At 42.9% G+C, this 21438-nt stretch overlaps 1 protein-coding gene across 1 annotated transcript; it reads right to left on the reverse strand.

The window, feature by feature from the left end:
* Positions 1-213: 213 nt before the first annotated feature.
* Positions 214-21365, reverse strand: BRAP (BRCA1 associated protein). Its single transcript, XM_054006038.1, has 12 exons — positions 21200-21365; positions 19832-19993; positions 18779-18983; positions 17673-17862; positions 15897-16010; positions 14876-15024; positions 11870-11945; positions 11144-11282; positions 10523-10632; positions 9009-9098; positions 6917-7020; positions 214-3556 (listed from the first exon to the last, which is right to left on the reverse strand). The coding sequence occupies exons 1-12, from the start codon at positions 21279-21281 to the stop codon at positions 3196-3198; spliced, it is 1782 nt and encodes a 593-aa protein (XP_053862013.1). The 5' UTR covers positions 21282-21365; the 3' UTR covers positions 214-3195.
* Positions 21366-21438: the final 73 nt, after the last annotated feature.

Below are 21438 nucleotides of genomic sequence, written 5' to 3' on the forward strand. Positions count from 1 at the left end.
CGGCTACAACAAACAATTCTTGTAAAGACAGAGCAAGTTGAATGGGATAAATCTGGACTCTTCTTCCAGGTTAAATAAACTGAGGAGGAGATTCTCTTCCCCTTTGAAATCCATTCATCTCCTTTAGGCCGCATTAAAAGATCTTTTCCTGGTACATTAGCTAGACAGCCCCACGCAGTTACATTTCACACAAATGCAGAGAGACCATTCACCCAAGTTTCAGCACTTTTAATATCCTTTGTTTCAGATGTTACTGGACAGTGTCAGTCAGTAAGAACTACATCAAAGGCTGTCTCACACAACTGTTAAAATGTAAGTAAGAGGGATTCTAATCTACCCATTTACAAATGCTGATCTCATTCTGTGCAAACACGTGGCAAACTACCTTAAAATGACTGCGTGCCTGTGAAAGGTGCTGCTGTGACAGCTCAGGACAGAAGTCCTTGTTAGCTACAGCCGAGGTATAGAGTGAGCAGTAACATGCAAGCTCCCCCGCTCCCATTGCCCTGCCAGCGTGCGTATAGCTGGATGGAACATGGGTAGGACAGAGAGTAGCTTAGCCCCCATATCGCATAGGGAGGTGTTAATTCAACTGCTGGCCTTGCAACTTAGACTTGCAGAGAGTGCTTGTCTGAAATAGATACCTAACCAGTAATATCAACTAATTTCACATAGGCCCCTGAATAGCTCTCAGACAGGCTGGAATTAAGCTGACTATCTTTTACTTTACTAACGCCATTTCTTTACCTTCAACACCATTCTGTTTCACAGTTCTCCTTTTGCTTGGGTTTTAGTCTCTCCCCCTCCCCCCCACAAGCCTGTCTTCCTCGATTAGAGATTTCCCCCCTCAATCGTGTGATCAGCTACAAAACAAAAATACTGTACACTTTTAATTTTAGGTCTCATTTTCTGAAAAGGAATTCTAGGATACAGTGTTCTACACACAGCAAGCTTTCAGCAAAAGGTAAGAGGATCCCAGCTGGTGTAAAAATATATTTTAAATAAAATAGAGTTTCTATAGGAGAGCAAGCTATGTTGTACATTTCTAATTCTTTAGAATATTTTACAGCAGCCAGAGGCCCGGTTGTACAGTCTACACCCTAAAAAGAAGTTCATGTACAGTCATGCTTCAGCAGATGAGGGCAAGTCTACAAAGCAAAGAATTGGATGCATTCGGTGCATGAACAAAAGTCATGTACTTTAAGTGCAAGAAAATGTAACCTTCCTAAACAGCCAGCCAATCGGTTAAGGCAAGAAGCAGATTTAACGCAATGCAATTCTAGCCTTGCTCCTGTAACTCACCCATAAAAAACTAAAGCTACTTTCACTTGTTGGTCCAGCTTAGCAACTGGATAAGTCACAGCTTCAGTTGCATTGGTTTTGGCCTAAATTGAGGAAACCGCTGCAGTTGAATGTTGAACAGCTTCTCCCATGGAGAGGACACAGTCACAAGTTCTCCCACACGTTTGTAAGAAGGGGTAAGTCTGCATCCTTTAAACACTGAGCACATGTCATCGCACACATGCAGGCCTTCAGTAAAGGGAGACATTGTAACATACCAACATGGGTTCTAGGATGAAGAGCCAGACTTGAACCAGAGTTTTCTCCCTAAGAAGGCTGCATGCCCACAGATGGCTGTAGGGCAAACTGAATGGGTGGCTTCAGTCTCTACCTCTCAATTGGAAAAATGAGAGGGGTGTTAAAGGAAAATAAGGGAGCCCCTGAGGTCCAGATCCTAAAAGCTATTTGGGCTCCTAATAACTTTCAGGACCTGGGCTTGCAGTGTGTGTTCAGCTACCACAGAAATTAGGTACAGCTAATACACCCAGCTAGTCACAGCACCCAGTATGAAGATGTTACATTATCCTGGCGGAGTGTGAGCAGTTCCTCAAGTGTATGGCAGCCTGGAACGGTAGCAAGCTAGTGACTAGTGTGAAAGCCCAGAGTATTTGGGCCATATCTGAAAGGTGACAGATTCAGAGAGGGGAAAGTGAACGTGTGGTTTTCACCCTACACGTATCATTCCGGCCTCACTCAGAGGACAGCACTCGAGAGTATGCAGATACCTCACACTGGCACAATTTAAATATGCAGAAGACAAATGTATAAGGCATCTTATTCCAAGAAGTATACTTCAGAGAGCAGAACAGTGTAACAATGTTAGTCTGCAACAGGTACCAGTCTTTGCATATATGGTTCCTATTTAATTAGTAGGAATGCCTATAAATAATTATGGAGACAAGTTGGGTGAGGTAATGTCTTTCATTGGATTAACTTCTGTTGGGGAGACAAGTTTTCAAGCTTACCAAGACCTGAGGAAAAGCTCCGCGTAAGCTCAAAAGCTTGTCTCTCTCACCAACAGAAGTTGGTCCAATAAAAGATATTACCTCCCCCACATTGTCTCTCTAATAACCTGGGACCAACACAGCTACAACACTGCATATAAATAATTGTGTTCAATTATTTCCATAGCATACTCATTTCACAATCCCTTGTACTTTGAAGGTGGTCTGGTGCAGTGCTAACAGCTTTAAAGCGGACAGCTGGTTAATTGTTTAAAATGGACTCCCTTACAGCAGTATCACATTAATTCTCAAACCATGGTAATGGTGTTATTATTTTTAAACACATCACTCCGTTTCATTGTCCATGCTAACTCATCTATTCCTATCCTAATTCTGCACTAGCACAATGCTGCGGTGTTTGGGTTGCACACACTAAGTGGGATGGGGACTGAATCAGGTTTTCAATTAAAAGTTTTTATTTATATGAGCATTTCTGATCTTGGTTAGTAGGAAGAGGCTTTTAAAAAACAAAAAACCTTTAAAACTTTGGGCTGAACTACCCTGTCATGTCCTTTTAAGGGGATACAAGATTTGTTTTGTGTTTCAGACACGTCTAAAACGGAACACAATCTCCAAGGAGAAAATAATGTATGAAGTGGGACTTAGATAAGGTAGGAAGGCAAAATGGTGATTAAAATCTGCCTATGATTAGCTAGCTAATGCAGTGAGATGCTTTTAAATACTGTAGATTCCCATTAGCTGGCAGCCAGCTTTATGAAAAGCTCTGAAAACAACTTCTAGCTGAGCCTTATTTGGATGTGGTATTTAGTGTTGAACGTAACATTCAGCTTGAATCCTGACACTTGGGCCTGGTCATTCAGAAGCGAGGTCGATCCACTTGTCCCAATCCTCACTTGCCCCTTTTGCTACGGCCTCTCCTGGAAGGCGGCTTTCCCATGCCCCCCGCTGGTGAGCTTGCAGAAGATGCCACTGCAATGTTGATCTGTCCTTCCTGGATTTCCTGCCTGGTCTCAGCTGGGAGGTGGTTGATTTTCTGTTGTGTTTCTAAGTAGAACATGACATCCCGCAGCTGCTCCTGTATCTCTGTGATCTGCAGGTCCTTCTGCTCACAAGTTTCCTTTAGAACCTTCTCTTCTTCCTTTAGTTTGTTCTGCAGTAAGACCTGATTTGCTCGCAAACATTTGTTCATTTCCTGTTCCTCCTTTAGCTCATTGGAGAGTTTGGCCACCTTGTTATTCAGCTGAATGCACCTTATACACAACAGAAAGAAGGAAAAAGCAAATGAGACCTTGCAGCCACAGTGGCCTAATTAGCAGAGGAGTTAAGCTATCAGGGGTGTCAAGTCAGACAAAGTTTATAGAATCACAGAAGGGTACGGCTGGAAGAGACCCCAAGAGGTCAAATCCAGCCCCCTGGGCTGAGGCAAGACCAAGTAAACCTAAACCATCCCTGACAGGGGTTTGTCCAATCTGTTCTTAAAAACCTCCAGTGATGGGGTTTCCACAATGTCCCTTGGACGCCTGTTCCAGAGCTTAATTACCCTTAGAGAGTTAGAAAGTTTCTTCCTACTATCTAACCGAAATCTCCCTTGCTACAAATAAAGCCGATTAATTCTTGTCCTACACTCAGTGGACACAGAAAACAACTGATCACTGTCCTCTTTATAACAGTCCTTAACAGGATTTGGAGACACAGTAATCAGTCTCCCTTCAGTCTTTTCTCACAACTAAACGTGCCTTTTGTTTAACCCAGGGGTAGGCAACCTATGGCACGGGTGCCGAAGGCGGCATGTGAGCTGATTTTCAGTGGCACTCACGCTGCCCAGGTCCTGGCCACCAGTCCGGGGGGCTCTGCGTTTTAATTTAATTTTAAATGAAGCTTCTTAAACATTTTGAAACCTTATTTACTTTACATAAAACAATAGTTATATAATAGACTTATAGACAGAGACCTTCTAAAAACGTTAAAATGTATTACTGGCCCGCAAACCCTTAAATCAGAGTGAATAAATGAAGACTCAGCACACCACTTCTGAAAGGTTGCCGACCCCTGTTTAACCTTTCCTCACAGGTCGGGCTTGCTAAACCTTTTCTCATTTTTGTTGCTCTTCTCTGGGCGCTTTCCAATTTGTCCACATCTTTCCTAAAGTGTTCAAAACTGGACACAGAATTCCAGCTGAGCGTCCCTCACGAGTGCTGAGGGGAACAGGGCAATTGCCTCCCATGTCTTACATACGGTACTCTTGTCAATACACTCCAGAACAATATTTGCCTTTTTCGCAGCTGCAACCCCTTATTGCCTCTCATTCCATCTGTGGTCCACTATAACCCCCACATCCTGTTCAGCAGTGCTACTGCCTAGCCAGTTAGTCCCCATTCTGCAGTTGTGGATTTGATTCTTCCTTCCTAAGTGAAGCACTTTGCACTTGTTTTTATTGTATTTCATCTTGTGGATTTCAGACCAATTCTCCAATGTATCAAGATCATTTTGAATTCTAATCCTGTCCCTTGAAGTGCTTGCAACCTCTCCCAGCTTGATGTCATCTGCAAGTTTTATAAGTGTACTCTCCATGCCATTATCTAAGTCATTAATGACAATATTGAACAGCAATGCAGCAGGAGGATTAATGTGTCAGGATTATACTCTTTTGGGTTAAAACTATTTTATCTTTTGGGGCTACTAGAAGGTGGGTGTATAACTGGCTGGATAACCGTACTCAGAGAATTGTTATTAATGGTTCCCAATCCTGCTGGAAAGACATAACGAGTGGGGTTCTGCAGGGATCTGTTTTGGGACCGGCTCTGTTCAATATCTTCATTAACGACTTAGATATTGGCATAGAAAGTACACTTATTAAGTTTGCGAATGATACCAAACTGGGAGGAATTGCAACTGCTTTGGAGGACAGGGTCATAATTCAAAATGATCTGGAGAAATTGGAGAAATGGTCTGAGTTAAACAGGATGAAGTTTAACAAAGACAAATGCAAAGTGCTCCACTTAGGAAAAGAAAAATCAGTTTCACACATACAGAATGGGAAGAGACTGTCTAGGAAGGAGTACAGCAGAAAGGGATCTAGGGGTTATAGTGGACCACAAGCTAAATATGAGTCAACAGTGTGATGCTGTTGCAAAAAAAAAGCAAACGTGATTCTGGGATGTATTAACAGGTGTGTTGTGAGCAAGACACGAGAAGTCATTCTTCCGCTCTACTCTGCTCTGGTTAGGCCTCAGCTGGAGTATTGTGTCCAGTTCTGGGCATCGCATTTCAAGAAAGAGGTGGAGAAATTGGAAAGGGTCCAGAGAAGAGCAACAAGAATGATTAAAGGTCTTGAGAACATGACCTATGAAGGAAGGCTGAAAGAATTGGGTTTGTTTAGTTTGGAAAAGAGAAGACTGAGAGGGGACATGATAGCAGTTTTCAGGTATCTAAAAGGGTGTCATAAGGAGGAGGGAGAAAACTTGTTCACCTTAGAGGCTAAGGATAGAACAAGAAGCAATGGGCTTAAACTGCAGCAAGGGAGGTCTAGGTTGGACATTAGGAAAAAGTTCCTAACTGTCAGGGTGGTTAAACACTGGAATAAATTGCCTAGGGAGGTTGTGGAATCTCCATCTCTGGAGATATTTAAGAGTAGGTTAGATAAATGTCTATCAGGGATGGTCTAGACAGTATTTGGTCCTGCCATGTGGGCAGGGGACTGGACTCGATGACCTCTCGAGGTCCCTTCCAGTCCTAGAATCTATGAAAAACAGAGATCTAGGCATTGGCTAGATGTTAGAATCAACTGGTACCACCAAGATGCGAGGACAAGAAGCTACAGTGCAGAAAGACAAAGAACCATCACATGTTAACAGTCATCCCTTATCACACAGGTTTTCCAATCCAGCCTATGGTTTACTGGCAATTGTGTCTCATCCGTCTGCCTACAAACACATGTTCCACACGCAGTATGGTACGGTGGCTTGAGCAGACTCCAGCTTTACTACAGACTTTCTGGATGATCATGGGATAGTCACCACCTTTGTGCCCCAATTTAATCAGTGCGTATGACAGGGATAATGCTTGCCGAATTTCCAGGAAAGTGTGTAAAGCACCAAGGATGACAGGGACTGTACAAGAGTGCTAGGGATTGTTACAAAGACAGACACTATGTTAGGCATCTTTAGTTTAGATGCTTCAAAGTTTGTTTTAATAATGCATTATTCATGGAGAATTCCTCCTTCCAGCTGCTTTCCTTCCTTTGCAGGTTGTATTCCTTCTGACTACACAGCTGACTGGCTTCCACTTCGGAGTGGGCATGGAAGGAGAAAGATTTAATGAATGCTAACCAAGCAATCTATGTGGAAAGAGCAGCAGATCAAAAGCTGCATTCCATGCTACAGCCACTTTAAATACATAAGACACCCACAGAGGTGGGACATCGGATTTTTAAAGTCAGGGTCCTTACCACACCAGTTGAGGGTATTAAAAATATTCATATTCAAGAAGTATTGAGAACTTGATGAAGAGGGTTTTAAAAAGTCAGATCCAATTTGAGTCTTAAAGTAGCGTGTATAAAAACCAGAGCTAGGAGACTTGTTAAAAATCTACTTTTAGAGACAGAAACATACTTCCTTTCCACAGATTGTTTCTCTTTAAGTAAGTTGTTCAGCCTGTGCTCCAAATTGTCACATTTCTCAATGGTCTCTTTAAATTTAGTCTTCATGTTGTTAATCTGTAAAAACAAACAGACATTTCAAACAGGTCAAAGTCCTGTGCACTTTCATTAGGACGGTCACGTTTTCAGGAGCATTTTCTAGACTTTGACCAATTGCTGAATGAGGTGAGCAAGTGTTCAAAAGATTGAAAGCAGCAGAAAAAAATCCCTCCCCTTTTTAAAAAAAAAAAAAAAAAAAGAAGAAATCCCTATAAATGCTGCTAGCCAAAAAAGAAGAAGAATTAACAGACACACTGACAAGAGGCTAATTGTTATGGAATCTGCTTCTAGAGAACCGCACCTAAGCTTGTAAAGATGGTGTGGGGCAGACCTTGGGGGACACTAAATAAGCCTACAGCAAATCCCTACGTTGCTGCCCTCTTTTTCTGAAGTTTAAATTTAAAGAGAGTTACTTTAGCAGTTCACACTCAGATGCTGGCTCCACTTCAGTGTTTACTAAGCAGCAGCCGACCTCTGTCATAGGACAGTGACCTACTGACATTATCTCTCAGTCATGCATAATTCAAACCAAAAAAGTTGCATATGTCTGGGTATGTGTCCTGTTCCACTGTAATATACAACCAGGCACCATTGCTTTGCTTAAAGAGAGCCACAGTCCAATACGTGATCTGGGGACTAAATATGATGTATGAAAAACCAAAAAAAACTAAACAAGGAATGTCTTTGTATCCTAACCCAGTGAACAGAATGATGGCTCAAAGTGGGGAAAGAGAGATGTCATTCAATAGCTAATAAAAAAAACCTTTCACATACTGGCAACATGGACTGAAATGGACACTGCTTTTTTGAAGCAGCACCCTTGACAAGTTTAAAAGCCACCACACACACGGATTTCAATGGAGCCACTGTGAAACCAGGTCAGGTTTTATGCTTTTCAGACTTATAGTTTAATGTTTATGCAACTTCTGGTTAATTTTGGGAGGCACACTTGCCAATGGATAGTGGAATATTTTGTACAGTTAATTCAAAAGGCCCTTCTAAGGACAGAGGTCCATGAACAATTACAGGGATCTTTAGAATAAGGAGGCATCTTCAGAATATATGGCCTAGTTATTTTAGTTTAAAACTAGAGTTGTAGCTTCTGTGTTTTCAGCTATTTCCAAGAGGATTTTAACTATAAAACTTTTTCTTTTACAGAAACACAGATAAGGTTCTTCAACCATTTCTTACTGAAAATGAAGTTTTCGGGACCCAATACATGTAGCTAATTTTACATGAATTCTTCATATGTTTATGGAGTGGCTTAACTGCAGATACAGTGCAGGATTAATTGGAAGCCACAAAGTTTATGTAATCTTATACAGCATGCAGCCAAGGTTCAGTTGAGGATTTAGCCAAGAGCTTTGACTCACTTAAAGCATAAACACCAATCGGATCTGCACAGATTACGGATATTTTTTATGTTCTCCAATTTCACTAAAGCTTTTCTGTACCTTTCTGCCCAAGACATTTTGGATCAGTCCTGCCCATAAAACACTCCACAAAATCATAGAACTCTAAACCAACATCTTTTGGGGGATGTGCGGAGCAGAGATTATTTCTGCTTTCTTCAGTGGAGCAAGTTAATGTCACAAAAGACTAGCGAGGGCTAGTGTAGCATAGAGTGACATTTCCCAGATTTTCATTTCAGGGCTTCCTAACATTTCCACTAGTTCCATAGGTTTCAGAGCCACCAAATTTAAATCAGGCTTCAATCTGGGTGGTGCTTTGCCTCCTTCTGCACGGCTCATCAGCAATGTTCGGAGTCTGTGCACAAGACAGGGGAGGGATCTCCAAGCTAATTCCCCTCTAAAGAAGAAAAGGAGCTCTCCTTCCTAGGGCAGCGTAATTCCCTGACACGAAAACTGCACAGTAATGGCATGATTGTCAGAGGTGCTGAGCAACCGCAACTCCCATTAGAGCCAATGGGACCTGGGGGTGTTCAGCACATTGAGAATCAGGCCAAGTGTTCAATTAACAAGACTAGGGAAGAAAAAAAAGCTTACTTCTTCCGCTGTATCCTTTTCTATTCGGACTATCTTGTTTTCCCAGTAGATGCGCTGAGATTCCAGCTGGCTTGTAAGCAAATATGAGTACTACAATCATACAAGACATGCAGAAATATATAGTTAGGGCAGGTTACCACTGTTTCACAGATGCCAATAAACCCAAAGGGCTCCAGATATCTAATACAATTAAACTGTGCAGAAGCAGTACGCTAAACTTTTCACAGATGGGTACAAACTGCAGACGCAGTGCACAGACAATGAAAAAAAAATCAAATTAATTGCAAAATCTTTATTGCATGCTCGTGGTGTTCCCCCTGTGAGTTTTAAATGGACCATCGCTAGCATCACAATAGTAAGTGCTTTATAATGAGGGGAAAGGACAATAAAAGCACCCTAGAAAAAGTGGTAAGTCCCCTTAGCTTTTACCTTCAACGAGAACATGAAGTTACCAGTCACACCTGCTATCTGCATTTGATCTATTGAAGGATCTCCGAGCCAGCACTTTGTTTTCCATTTTCAGGTGGTTTTACTCTACAACTGAACAGGCTTCTAAAATCCTTAAGAAGAGGGGTTGGGTGCAAATCTCATGTGATCTGCACCTGGGGAGAAATAACTGATCTTCAGCTGTGAATAACGATCCTCAGTATTTTGTGCTTTCTTCTGGCGAGGAATGCTCATTACCAATGCTATTTTTGTGTTTAAACAAGGACTTATTGCTTTACATCCCATCTTTTCCTGTTTGATCTTCTAGTAAATTTATAATGAGGATTTGGGAAAATATGATCATTTGCTTAGCTGCACACTAACAAATACCAGATTAGGACTTCAATGCAGGTTTAAGCAGGAAGACAAAGCCCTTAAACATTTTCAGTAGAGACTCCAAATAGCTAGTCAAGTAAATTCTTTCTACCAAAGTTTGATCTAGTTTGCTCTACCAGCGAAGTATATATTTAAAAATCCTCCATTAAGTTCTGTTGATGGTTTGTATGCTGAATTTGAACCCAAGGCCAATTAAGATGGCAGAATCCAAGTTCTCAGAAAAAATAAGGTTATAGTGATTTAGCCATCAAGTAAGGTTTCACACTGAAAAGTATAATTGTAAAAAATGCCACCATGGGGGGGTCTTAGAGCTTAGATTCTAGATCAAGCATGCTCAGTTTACTTCTGTCTGCCCCACAAACTCACCCTGGGTTCCTGAAGTCAAACTAGGAGTCTTCCCTTCTCATGTATCATCACTAGTAAGGAATGTTCCACTGGCCAGAATTGGCCATCAGTAACACCTCTGCAACTCCACTGAGTTTGCACAGCTGTAACTGACTGAAATTTATGAACTTTTGGTTGATGATGCACAGGAAGGAACAGAATCCCGCTAACTCTTCGCTGTGTTGGCTCTGCAGAGCCAAAAGAAGTAAAAAGCAGTAAAACATATGCCATTTTTAGTCACATTTAGCGTGGATGCACGTTTATATATAGCAGCACAAAGTCGTAGCTGAAGAAAGCTAAATATTTACCTCTAACTGTAAGGAATCGATTTTTTCGTCCTGACACAAATCCCCCTCACACTCATACTGAACTATCTTCCCATCAGTTTTACTTGCAACCAGTCGATGGACATAATTATCTAAAGAGAGAAAAGCAACCAAACTAAGGGTAGTTTCAATTTGAGAAAACCCAGGTGTTATAACTTGGCTGGAACTATGGGAAATACTTTACACAGCAGTTAATCATGCAGCTTGATGCCACAGAGTAATACTGAGGCAAAGAGATTAGTAATTACTTAATGCAGTCCACGTTTAACAGCATCTGCATTGACACTAGCTAAGATAGTTACAAAAGCTCAGTCATGCTTCAGGGCAAATTGATCAGGAGACAGGCCTCTCCATTCCACCAATGCTACAGGGCTGCCCTGTGGCATTATGGGTTTATGGCCTCCCCCTGAAGCATCTGGAATGGCTTTACTAGAGAAAACAGATGGCCCCAGAAGATGGGATATTAACACAGCAAAAACTCCCTTCAAATCTTCATGTTAACTTTATTTCTAGGACTGTGTTAAAAATGCCACCGCAGAAAAATTCTGAGAATTATGTCCAAGCGAGCAAGGTTACCGTTAAGAGCAGAAGGGAGAGGTTTACCTCCAGCATAGTCCCAAACCCTGTGATTGGTTAACTGCATTGCATAAGTGTGCTGAGTTTCCTCAAAGTGTTTGTAAGCGTGCCGGCTCACGTAACGGCCGCATCCAATGTGCCCACATATCAAACAAATCCAAAGGTTCTGTCAACAGAAGGAGAGAGATTTTGCACACATATAAGAGTAACACTTTTTAATGTGAAAAAGGTGCTTGTGTGGTTTTAGAGGTTTGAGAAAGCATCCAGCAAGGACAACTGTAGCATCCTCCACTGACAGCACGCACTGCTGCTCATATTTCTAATCACCTTCCTAGGCAAGGCACAGGGTTTGCTTGTTGTGCACCCCCATGAAGACTAAAGGCAAGACAGCAGAAGTACAGTACAAGTCTACTGAAAGAGGTCTCAGTGCACTAGATGCAAGGGCAGCCCAAAGAGCAACCTTCCCAAAGTGAGGCATCCCAAAGGAACACTGAAAGCAAGCTCTGAACATCTGCTATGCTTCTCAAAGGCCCTGGGAAGATTTTTCATACAGCAGGACATCTTTTTTTTTGTGCAACAGCATCCCCTCCCAGTGGACCAACCCCAATGGAAAATGGGTGCACTAATCTAGCCAGAAGAAAGATGGGCCAACAGCAGCCCAGTGCATTATAGGTTTTGGAAACTAAAATGACAAAAAGCACCAATGGGATCAAAACTAGTAAGTCTCACTCATCTCCCACCCCACCTACTTACTTCTTGAACTCCACACTCAAAGCATTTATTCTCTTCCACTGGCTCAGGTGTTTGGCAGTACCTGCAGACAGGACACCTATAACCGTAACAATCAAGCAGATACAGTTAGATACATGGAACCCGATGATTACTGCTGAGATGGGGAGAAACTGATCCTATCCAGGAAGTTTAAGGCAGATGTTGCATCCTGGGGTTTTTTGTGGGACACTCCCTGCCCCCACCCGTCTTTCAGCTTTTTCCTCACTAGTTTGACCCAAAATTTGCCTCCCTCCTGCTCAAACCAGCTGTTCTCTCACTAGTTATTCCTGTAAAACTGATGAATGCCATTTCTTAAACCAGATGAAGTGTCTTGCAATAATCTTAGTTTTAACTGTGATCCAAGAGTTGAACAGCTGGGATAAAGCCGGGAGACGAGATTGGCAATGCACCCAGTCTTTTCCATGGAGAATGTAATGCAAGTCAACTGATGTCATGAAACATTACTTGTCCTCAACATTAAAAGAAAAAGCACCCAGTAAAACTCTTCTGGATAGTGAACAATCTGATTATTTTGGACCGCCTCAATTAGTACTTCCTTCAATTGATCACCATGATGATTTTGATCTTAGAAGAAGAAAGCTGGAAAAACAAGGTTGGCACCTTTGCTCACCAGGAGTGGGGCTAGCCCCCTAGATCATTATCCATCTCACATTTCATGGATAATTTTGAATGCATCTTAGTTTGGGTCTGTGTCACGCATTTGGCTCTTGTGAGAAGTAAGAGCTGTGTAGATATAGATTAAGGAGCAATCTCCCGGTTGGTGGGCTGCGTCAGAATCATCTGGTTGGTTAGATGTAGAGTTTTCATTCAAAGGAAAGAAAAAGGCACCCTTCTCTCTACAGCCACTTCCTTGTTACTTAGATGGTCTTAATTTGAGACAACAGAACCCAGATTTCCTTACTATCTGTGTAACGCTCCACGGGATCCTGTTGCATTCTCGTGGGAGGATGCTGCAAATATGCACTATTGAAGATATTCTAGTCTAGCAAAACAACGTTAATTAGAAAAAAATTGTCATGCAAGAGATTTAATTTTAGTGAGGAGATGTAGCCTTGTGCAATACACATGTTTTAAGCTTTGATATTGTGCCAGTTTTTGGTTAAAAATGAGCCAGGAGGGATCTGGATTAGTCAGTCACTGGCAAAATCTCATTTCTTTAAATTTAAACTGTTTTTGATTTATGAGGCACCAAGCTATTTTTACCGAGAAGTTATTAATTCAATCCTGCTGACATTTTGTATGCAGTATACTTTGGGACAAGACCAATTAGCTCTACTGAAACATGGCATGCAAAAGAGGGTATATAGTGAAATGTTAACTGTAACAAAGGAATGATGCCACTATAGACAGGAAAGCAATAAAGAATTTGAGATCAGTTCTGATATTTACTTTTCTGTAACATCAGGCAATCCGAGTTACTGCAACAAATGGCAACTAATTACCAGGAGGAATGCAAAATATGAATGATAGATAAAAGGACTTTGTTCTCATTGGGAGATTCTGTGAAGGACTCAGACATGTTCAAATCTGACTGCACTATCTAAATGGAATGCGTAGAACTAATAAGAGCAAAAATACTCTAAAGGATTAAGGTTAAGTAATTAAAGGCAAGAATGCACACGTTTTAAGGATAAGATCTCTCGAATGCTTCAGCAACACACATTTGTAATGTTAAATGGCAGTTACGCTCTACTTCACTCTTCACTGGAAATTTATATTGTACTTTCCATGTAGTTTTTGGCGCAAGATTCCTTGCAAAGCCTAGCTAATGCTACTCCAGAAGAGGTCACTGTAAAGCAATACAAGGCTGACTCCCCCCAGATTACTGCCTGGGCATAATCACAGCTTCAGCACACTCAGCCTCCACTGGATTGAGGAGACAGGGAGAGGCCAAGACTCAGACCAGGATTTTGTGCTTCTATACGTAGGTCCTACTCCCGCCCCCTCACCCTCCCGACTTTTATTTCTAAAAACTTTTGAGTAAGGGGTCAGGTACGGACAGCTGGGTACAACTTTAGTTAAAATACAAAGCCTCTGGAAAAACCCAGCGGGGGCTGTAATGAAATGGTGATGGCAGCTAGGGTGACCAGATGTCCCGATTTTATAGGGACAGTCCCGATTTTTGGGTCTTTTCCTTATATAGGCTCCTATTACCCCCCACCCCCTGTCCCGATTTTTCACACTTGCTGTCTGGTCACCCTAATGGCAGCTAGCAGCGCCGCAGGCAAGGGATCAGTCTGAGTCTGAAGCTTGGCCCTGTGTTCCCTGGCTAGAAACATGAGCGCTTATCCCCTTGGTCTCAGTCTGGGCCATGTTTTTTCCTGCTGCGCTCTATGACTGAAGCAGCCTCAAGTTTCCGATTTGCCAAGTAACCTTGTTGGCTTTTGATCCCTTCCCTTCCGCTTTGCATTGCAGCGAAGATCTCCCCTTGGACAGAGTCTGGTCTAGCAATCAGGCCCAATTCCTTGTCGTTATTGTAATGTCTAAGTTAGATTGAAAATGCCTCAGAGCAGAGACTTTGTGTAGCTTTGGAAACATCTAAAACAGACACCTATTGCATTACACCTCCCATACAGCCTCAGTTATCCACATGTCAGTGGAGAGGACATTGACCCAATGTAGACAAGGAGAAGCTGAGCCGTGCAAGACTGGACATAGACGATGGGGTCTCTGTGTCTGAAACAGTGACAGCTGACATCTCTATCCTACAGCATTTTAAAATTCTGTGTGTTACTCTGCAAACAGCTCATGGCAGTGAAGAGCCAGAGGGAGCTTTGTCCAACTATCCTTGTCTAGGAGATTTATCTTTTGTGCCTCCTAACAAGGAAGGCAAAGATCACTAGGGCTTGGAGCAGCTCCCATCCCCGCATTAGCGATGAAGAGCTGGTCCTGTCAATGTAGGCAAGGAAGAGCTTTACCACACCTTAAACACACCGTTTTGAATCAGGAGAATAAAAAGCCTCTTACGTGGTGTCTTCCCAGCGCTGCAAACACTGGCTATGAAAGCTGTGGTTACACACTGTGGTAAGGATCCCGTTCACAGACTCATCCATTCTTTCCAGGCACACCGTGCACTTTGGCAGCTCCGTCAGATCCATTACGGGAAGGCTGGCTCCCTTCACAAGAAGAGGAACACAAGCTTATCGCTGCACACACCATATGCTATGGGTAAGTTCTGTACGTTTAGCTACACAACCTCTTACCCTACTGCTTCGTACCTGCGGGGGCTAGGGAGTAAATGAATTGTTTAAATGCAGACAAAAAATTCAACCACAACAGTGGCTGACCTTGTTAGCTATTTTGATTATTGGTCTAACCATTGACAGTGCACAACTAATACTCAACTGTATGCATGGCAAAACATTTCAGTGATTTTTCCTAAACATCTGAGAGGAGCTATGCCAGAGACGTGAGTAGGAGCCAGGCCTCAGGTTCTATTCCCAGCTCCGGTACATTCTCTGTGACCATGCGCAAGTCACTTGATTGTTCTGCTTTAGCTTCCCCATAGGGGTCATTTATTCCACCGCACCGAGGTGTTGCAAGGGTGAGGGTGAAGAATTACTGTGGGTTAATATACCAGCGGATAAATCTGAAAGGAAAATAATCCATTTGTTTGGGGGGGAATGCTTTGCTTCGCTATCCTAGCCCCAGCATTACTGATTCAGAACATACAACCGCCTCTCAAAAGCACAGACATGATATGGTAAGTTTATCTGCACCAGGCCCAATTCAGATTTTGGGAATCGCTAAGATCTACTGTAAGAGGAAGAAATTTGGACCTGGAGAATTTTCAGGGATCACTTATTAGGGCTGAGCCCCATCAGTTCAGCGAATAAGTCATTCTCCCCTAGGGAAGTATTGCAACAATCAAAGGCCGAGTCGGGCTTGCTGCAGTTAAGTATCCTCCAGCCCCACAGACAGGCCTGCCCTGCCCACTCCCAGATAATCCTATTAAACCACTTGTAAGATATCAGAAAAAGAAACTTACATCTTCCGATTTGAAGACTTCAGCCCTCTCCACATACACCAGCTGGCACACATCTTCCTCTATGGAGTTGAACTGTCGACCGTTGCAGGCCATATAAAAGCTATCAGCATCAGCCTGTGCACAAACCAAAGGGAGCCAGTTGAAGAGGAGTAAGGCAAATGAGACCTCCAAGTACCATGATATTACCAAAAATAAAGGTATTTCATAGGTTAATCTCTTGAGCGCTCCTGCTAGTCAGGATCCCTTCATTTCCACATTGGTTTCAGCAGAATAGTTTACTTGAATTGGCAGGAAGAACTGACGTGCACAATGAGGATAGCTATTATGATCTTAATATTCAACAGCAATAGACAATCTCTCTCTTTAGTTTTGTCCCTAGTCAGCAATTTCAGCATGGGTGGGAAGCAAATATTGTCTCTTTGCAAAAACCTGGAGTAAAAAGATTGCTGCAGAGGGCCCTATTCAAAAACATTGACGTTCATGTAGGTGAAAAGGATGGCATATAAAATTTAACTACAGGAGAGAATCCATTTCACTTAAAAGCATCTCAGATATTTGTTGAGCCACCAATAACAGAGTATGACTTCGGAAAGGACACTCTCAGACATCAGGCCCAAAATTTTACCTGCCTCAGAATGACTAGCCAAGCCACCCACTCAGTGGCAACATCACTGGGTGGCAACGTTTTAACATGCTGGGATATTCCAGTAAGTGATCCTACCAGCAAGTGAAGCGAGCTAGATTTCAGGGTATTATCTCTTCCTTTCCTCCCCATGCTTTAATAGTAAAATATGAAGTGATTCCAGTCTGTCCATGTCATTGTTTCAAGTCGCTTCATATAAACACAAGCCATACAGCTCCACAAAACAAATAATGATGTAATGTAATTCAAACGGCCTTTTGCTGCATGCAGCAATTGCCTTTGAGGGCCTACTGGAGCAGAAATCAGCAATTTTTGATAGACAAATGAGAAGTTGCCAAGTCAATTAACTCTAGACAGTTCTGCTGAATTAGTGCAAGATTGTTCAGAAAATGTCTAGTGCAAACAAAGCAAGTTGCTATCGAGTGGGTTTTTCTGCATTTCTGGGTGCATATACATGTACACAACACATAGGAATATTAGCCTTCTGACAGCCATGGATGAGAACTACAGTATTCGGTCATCTAGTCCACCTCACCCACTCTTGAGAGAAAGGAAGCTTATTACACCGGGTATGTGTAGTGGTCCTGCTGATCTTGACAAATGCCCCACTCTCCTCAGAGCAGTGGACTAGATGGGTAATGGGTCTTCTCAATCCTTAATTTCTATCCAAACTAATGCTGCCACGCTGACCAGGCCCTTTCTGCTCTGCGCTCTGCACCACGCGCTCGTGAAGATATCGGAGTATGTTTAGAAGCATGCTGTGCTTTTATTCCATCCTCGTCTACTTACTAGAAGCACAGTCATTTCTGAAGCACCCGAGAGCAGGATTTTCTAGATTTCAACACCCCGTCAGCTGTGACAAAGTAGGAAGTAGGATAGAGAGGCACTTGCTTCCATAGCAGCCATTCAAGATGCAGGCCTAATTCCAGGCCTACCAGGCTCAGTGTCGCTTTAAGGAAAGCGTGAGAAAGACCTTTCGCTTTACACAGCAAGAGGATAAGGTGTGTGATCTCAGGTAACACAGCAGACCGCTGCAGTTGGATAGCACCATCCAATAGTATCTATGGAGCAACACACAAGCCATTTCTAAAACAGTTCCTACAGCAAAGGAGTCTAATATCTTTAGGTTTTACCTGTGTACTAAACTTTATCAGCACCATATACTGGTTTGGAGTGGAATCTCTGATGATTTTCATATGTTCAATTACTTCATAGAATGAGGCCACAAACTTCATAAGGTCATGACTGGTCATTGTAGCAGGGACTGTGAGAATACACAGCATGGCGCTTCGCCTTACAGCTTCTTTTAAGGAGGTCATCTTACTAATAAGACAATAATTAGACGGTCTTAAACTGAGGTCGAGTTAGACATCCTATTATAAGACAATGCCATTTTACATAGAAGACAAAGAAAACTTGATGCTTCATAGTTCAAATGGTTAGCTATTAACATTATTTTAAACACCAACCTCAAAGCTCTTTACCTATTTGCAAGCATTTAAGATTTAACAAGAGGTTGTGATAACAAGTCTAAAAATGCCCATACAAATTTTGTCATGAACCGTGTGCTGAATTATGCAGCACTGGAAGAGACAGATCATCCCCTTCAAACTGAGATCTGTAGTTTTAGAAAAGTAGTTGGAACTTGCTCATTTGTTCTAGGAATATTTTGAGCCTTTGTGGTTTGCAACGGTTATCATTAAAAATGGAGTATGCATACAACATGTCATCGTGTCCTGGTAACTTTCACGATGAATATCAGAGACTGAAATTCTCATTCAGCTCCCCAAAGTACACAATTGTGCTATCATAAAAATAAATAATAAAAGAAAAACCCAACACATTTGGAAAGTGCAGGTTCCCACCCTATTTCTGCTGTAGGAATTTCAATGCAGGGATATCCTTCAACAGAGTCCGCTCAAAACCAGTTTGTCTGCAGCCACTATTTTTACTTATCTCGTCACTTCTAACCCTGGCACAAGCACGCACTACCAGAAGTGACCTTACCCATGGCTGGAAGGCCTGGACCTGCTTCAGGTTCTACCATTACTGCAGCGATACAATTCAGATGGCACTGTAATCCTTTCTGGATGCCAATATATCGCACTGCCAGTGTGTCACTGCTCTGCCAGTCCAAGGAGTAGCAGCCCCAATGGTTACTGACTCACCCTTCTGGATGGCAGCATAATTCTATGGCATTGTTCACACTAAATCTATAATTAGTTAATCATGTTCTTACTTTGTTTTGTACAGGTGCATAATGCCATGAACTATTTCAACTGATGGATTCCCACTGAAGAAGGAAATCTGGTCAGGAAGTTGCTTAGATGGCGAGTCTGGAGCAGCCTCAACACATTCTTTAGTTGGACCATCACGTTTACTTTTATCGTCAACAGATGAAGCCTCTGAAGATTTTCTTCCTTCCATTGCAGCTTTTGTCTCATCTTTTACAAATCAAAAGCTTTCTGATTACACACCACACATTAGAAACTTCAACTGCACTTTAATTGTCATCTTAATGTACAATAGAGCCAGATAAGTCAAATAATTCCCTTTGAAAACAGAATTACAAACAGTTCTAATCTATGGGGTCCGGACATACAATAATTATCAACATAACTACTAAGCATCTTTAGTCACCAGTGTTAGAGAGCTATTGGCAAGGCCCCGGGGTGCTGTGAAGCCAGCTAGACAAGCTCTGAAGGGTGCCATGCTAAGTTCTGTAGCACCCTGACTTTTCTACAGTTAAAAAACAGATTTTATTGAATTAAATATGAAAGCAAACAATGTTGTCAGGACAATTTTCCTTGGGATTTGTTTGGCTATAGAATTTAATATCATCTAGTTTTGCATTTTTTTCTCCATTCTGAAGTTAGTTTTCCACAAGTTATAGAATTTTACATTAAACAATTGAGAGTTTCGAACCTGCCTGCTAATCACAAGGATAGGGTACTCTGATGTGCATGCACAAATAAACAAGTGTACACTTTGCGTTTACTGGCAAGAGGCTGTCCCTGTTGGGTAGTGCTTTGCCTGGCCAAGTGGATTCGCCTACCCGTTCCCAAAAAATAATTCTTAAAAAAAAAAACTGGCATTTTCATGCCCTTACGTTTGTAGCACAATAGATTTTGGTCACTGGGCACTCCTGCATGCCCAGCACCTTGGAAAATCAGCCCAATTTTAAATACTTCTAAGAGACAACTTATGCTACAATTTGTTGCATAGCCATACAAATGTACCAGAGAAATTAACAGGACCAAAACCACCCTTTTCAAACTTTTGGAATGGGTACCTGGATTGGACTTTATGGTCTCTATGATCATATCTGTCATCTCTCTGCGACCAATATGCTGGTGAATAATAGCTGCTTTTTCCATAGGTGCCTTTCCTTCTAGACAGGCTGTAGCTGAAGCTAATGACTTTTCTTTGATTTCCTCATCAGACATTTCAGTGGCTAAGTAGAAACGATGATTAATGTCATTACAATAGCAACCCAGAAGCAGAAACAAACAACTCTACTCAAGCAAGGGCAGAGCAGACCTGTGTAACAACAACAATTAGGCCATTACTAGCTTATTAAATTAATTCTTGAAACTGCTTTTATTCCTTCTTCCGGCCAGCAAAAACATGAATCAGAAGAGCACTATTCTGAGAATATATTTTATTTCCGCTACAACAAACATGTGGTCTGTCACTCTTTAAAATAATGTATAATCTCTTTTATATTCAACAGCTGTGAAGCTAAAAAAAGGGCAAAATGTGGTCAGATATTAGGACGAGTTAATCATCCCTCCAAACAGTGCACTTAAACTCTGAGGAGTCATATAAGCACCATCACTGCATATATATCAGTGGCAGCTATAGCCAGGTCAGATTTCATAGGGTTTTTATCTGGTAACAAAGGGAGTCTTGAGTTATTATCCTTTATACAGGAGAGTGGTTCCTTTTTAGTCATGCCTGTCAAATTTGACTGCATTTATCTGCCTATACCCTGATGCACTTTAGAAAACACTTTTAATAACTGTACTAGGTGTTTAGTCTAAGAGCCTTTGATGAGGGGACACCCCCCCCCCCCCATCACACCCATTTGCTGCTGCCACAAGTTTTAGTTTGCCCCGAGCAAGGTTGTTTTCTTTTAGAAACTGCCAAACAAAATAAAAGCTTAAAAAAAACCCCAACCCAACAACAACAATAAAACACGTTAACCCTCCCCCTTCAAAGGGCAGGGGGGCACCTGCTTCCACACCTCAACCCCCTTCAGAGATCTGCAGACAGACACGCTGCTTCCCCAGCACCCCCCACCCCCAGAAAAAGACAGACACCCTGACCCCCCTCCCATCAGTTCCCTTCCACTACACAGAAGGAGGAACAGAAAACTCTGCCCCCCCATATACACTAGCCCCCCGCCCCTGCTCGGGGAGGGGGGAGAGAACTCCCCGCCCCTGAACGAGGGGGGGGGAAGACACCTTGCTCCCCCTCCCCCACCAGCCCCCTACCCCTGCACTCGCGGGGGGGGGGGAGGATACCCTGCTCCCCCAGCTCCATCGGGGGTCACCTTCCCGCTCACCCCCTTCGATCAGGCGGGGAGGGGGGAGGGGAAGCGACTCGCCAGCCCCAGCGGAGGGAGACCCACCGCCCGCCTCGGCTCCCCGGGACTCACCGGCCGCGCTGTAGGGGAAGCCGGCGGGCAGCGGGGAGCGCTCGGCCAGCTCCAGGCGGATCACGACGAGTGACACGCTCATAGGGCCCGGGGATCCCGGGCCGGCGGGGCCCGAGCGGGAACGGGCCGGACACAGCACAACGCCGGGGATTGTGAGCCGCTTGCTTCCGCCCCCGAGACCTTTGCCCTCTGACCCGCCGGGGTCACGCAGGCGCTGCGCCGGGCCCTGGTCACGTGAG

The sequence above is a fragment of the Malaclemys terrapin genome, chromosome 16, assembly GCF_027887155.1.
Source record: "Malaclemys terrapin pileata isolate rMalTer1 chromosome 16, rMalTer1.hap1, whole genome shotgun sequence".
NCBI lineage: Eukaryota > Metazoa > Chordata > Testudines > Emydidae > Malaclemys > Malaclemys terrapin.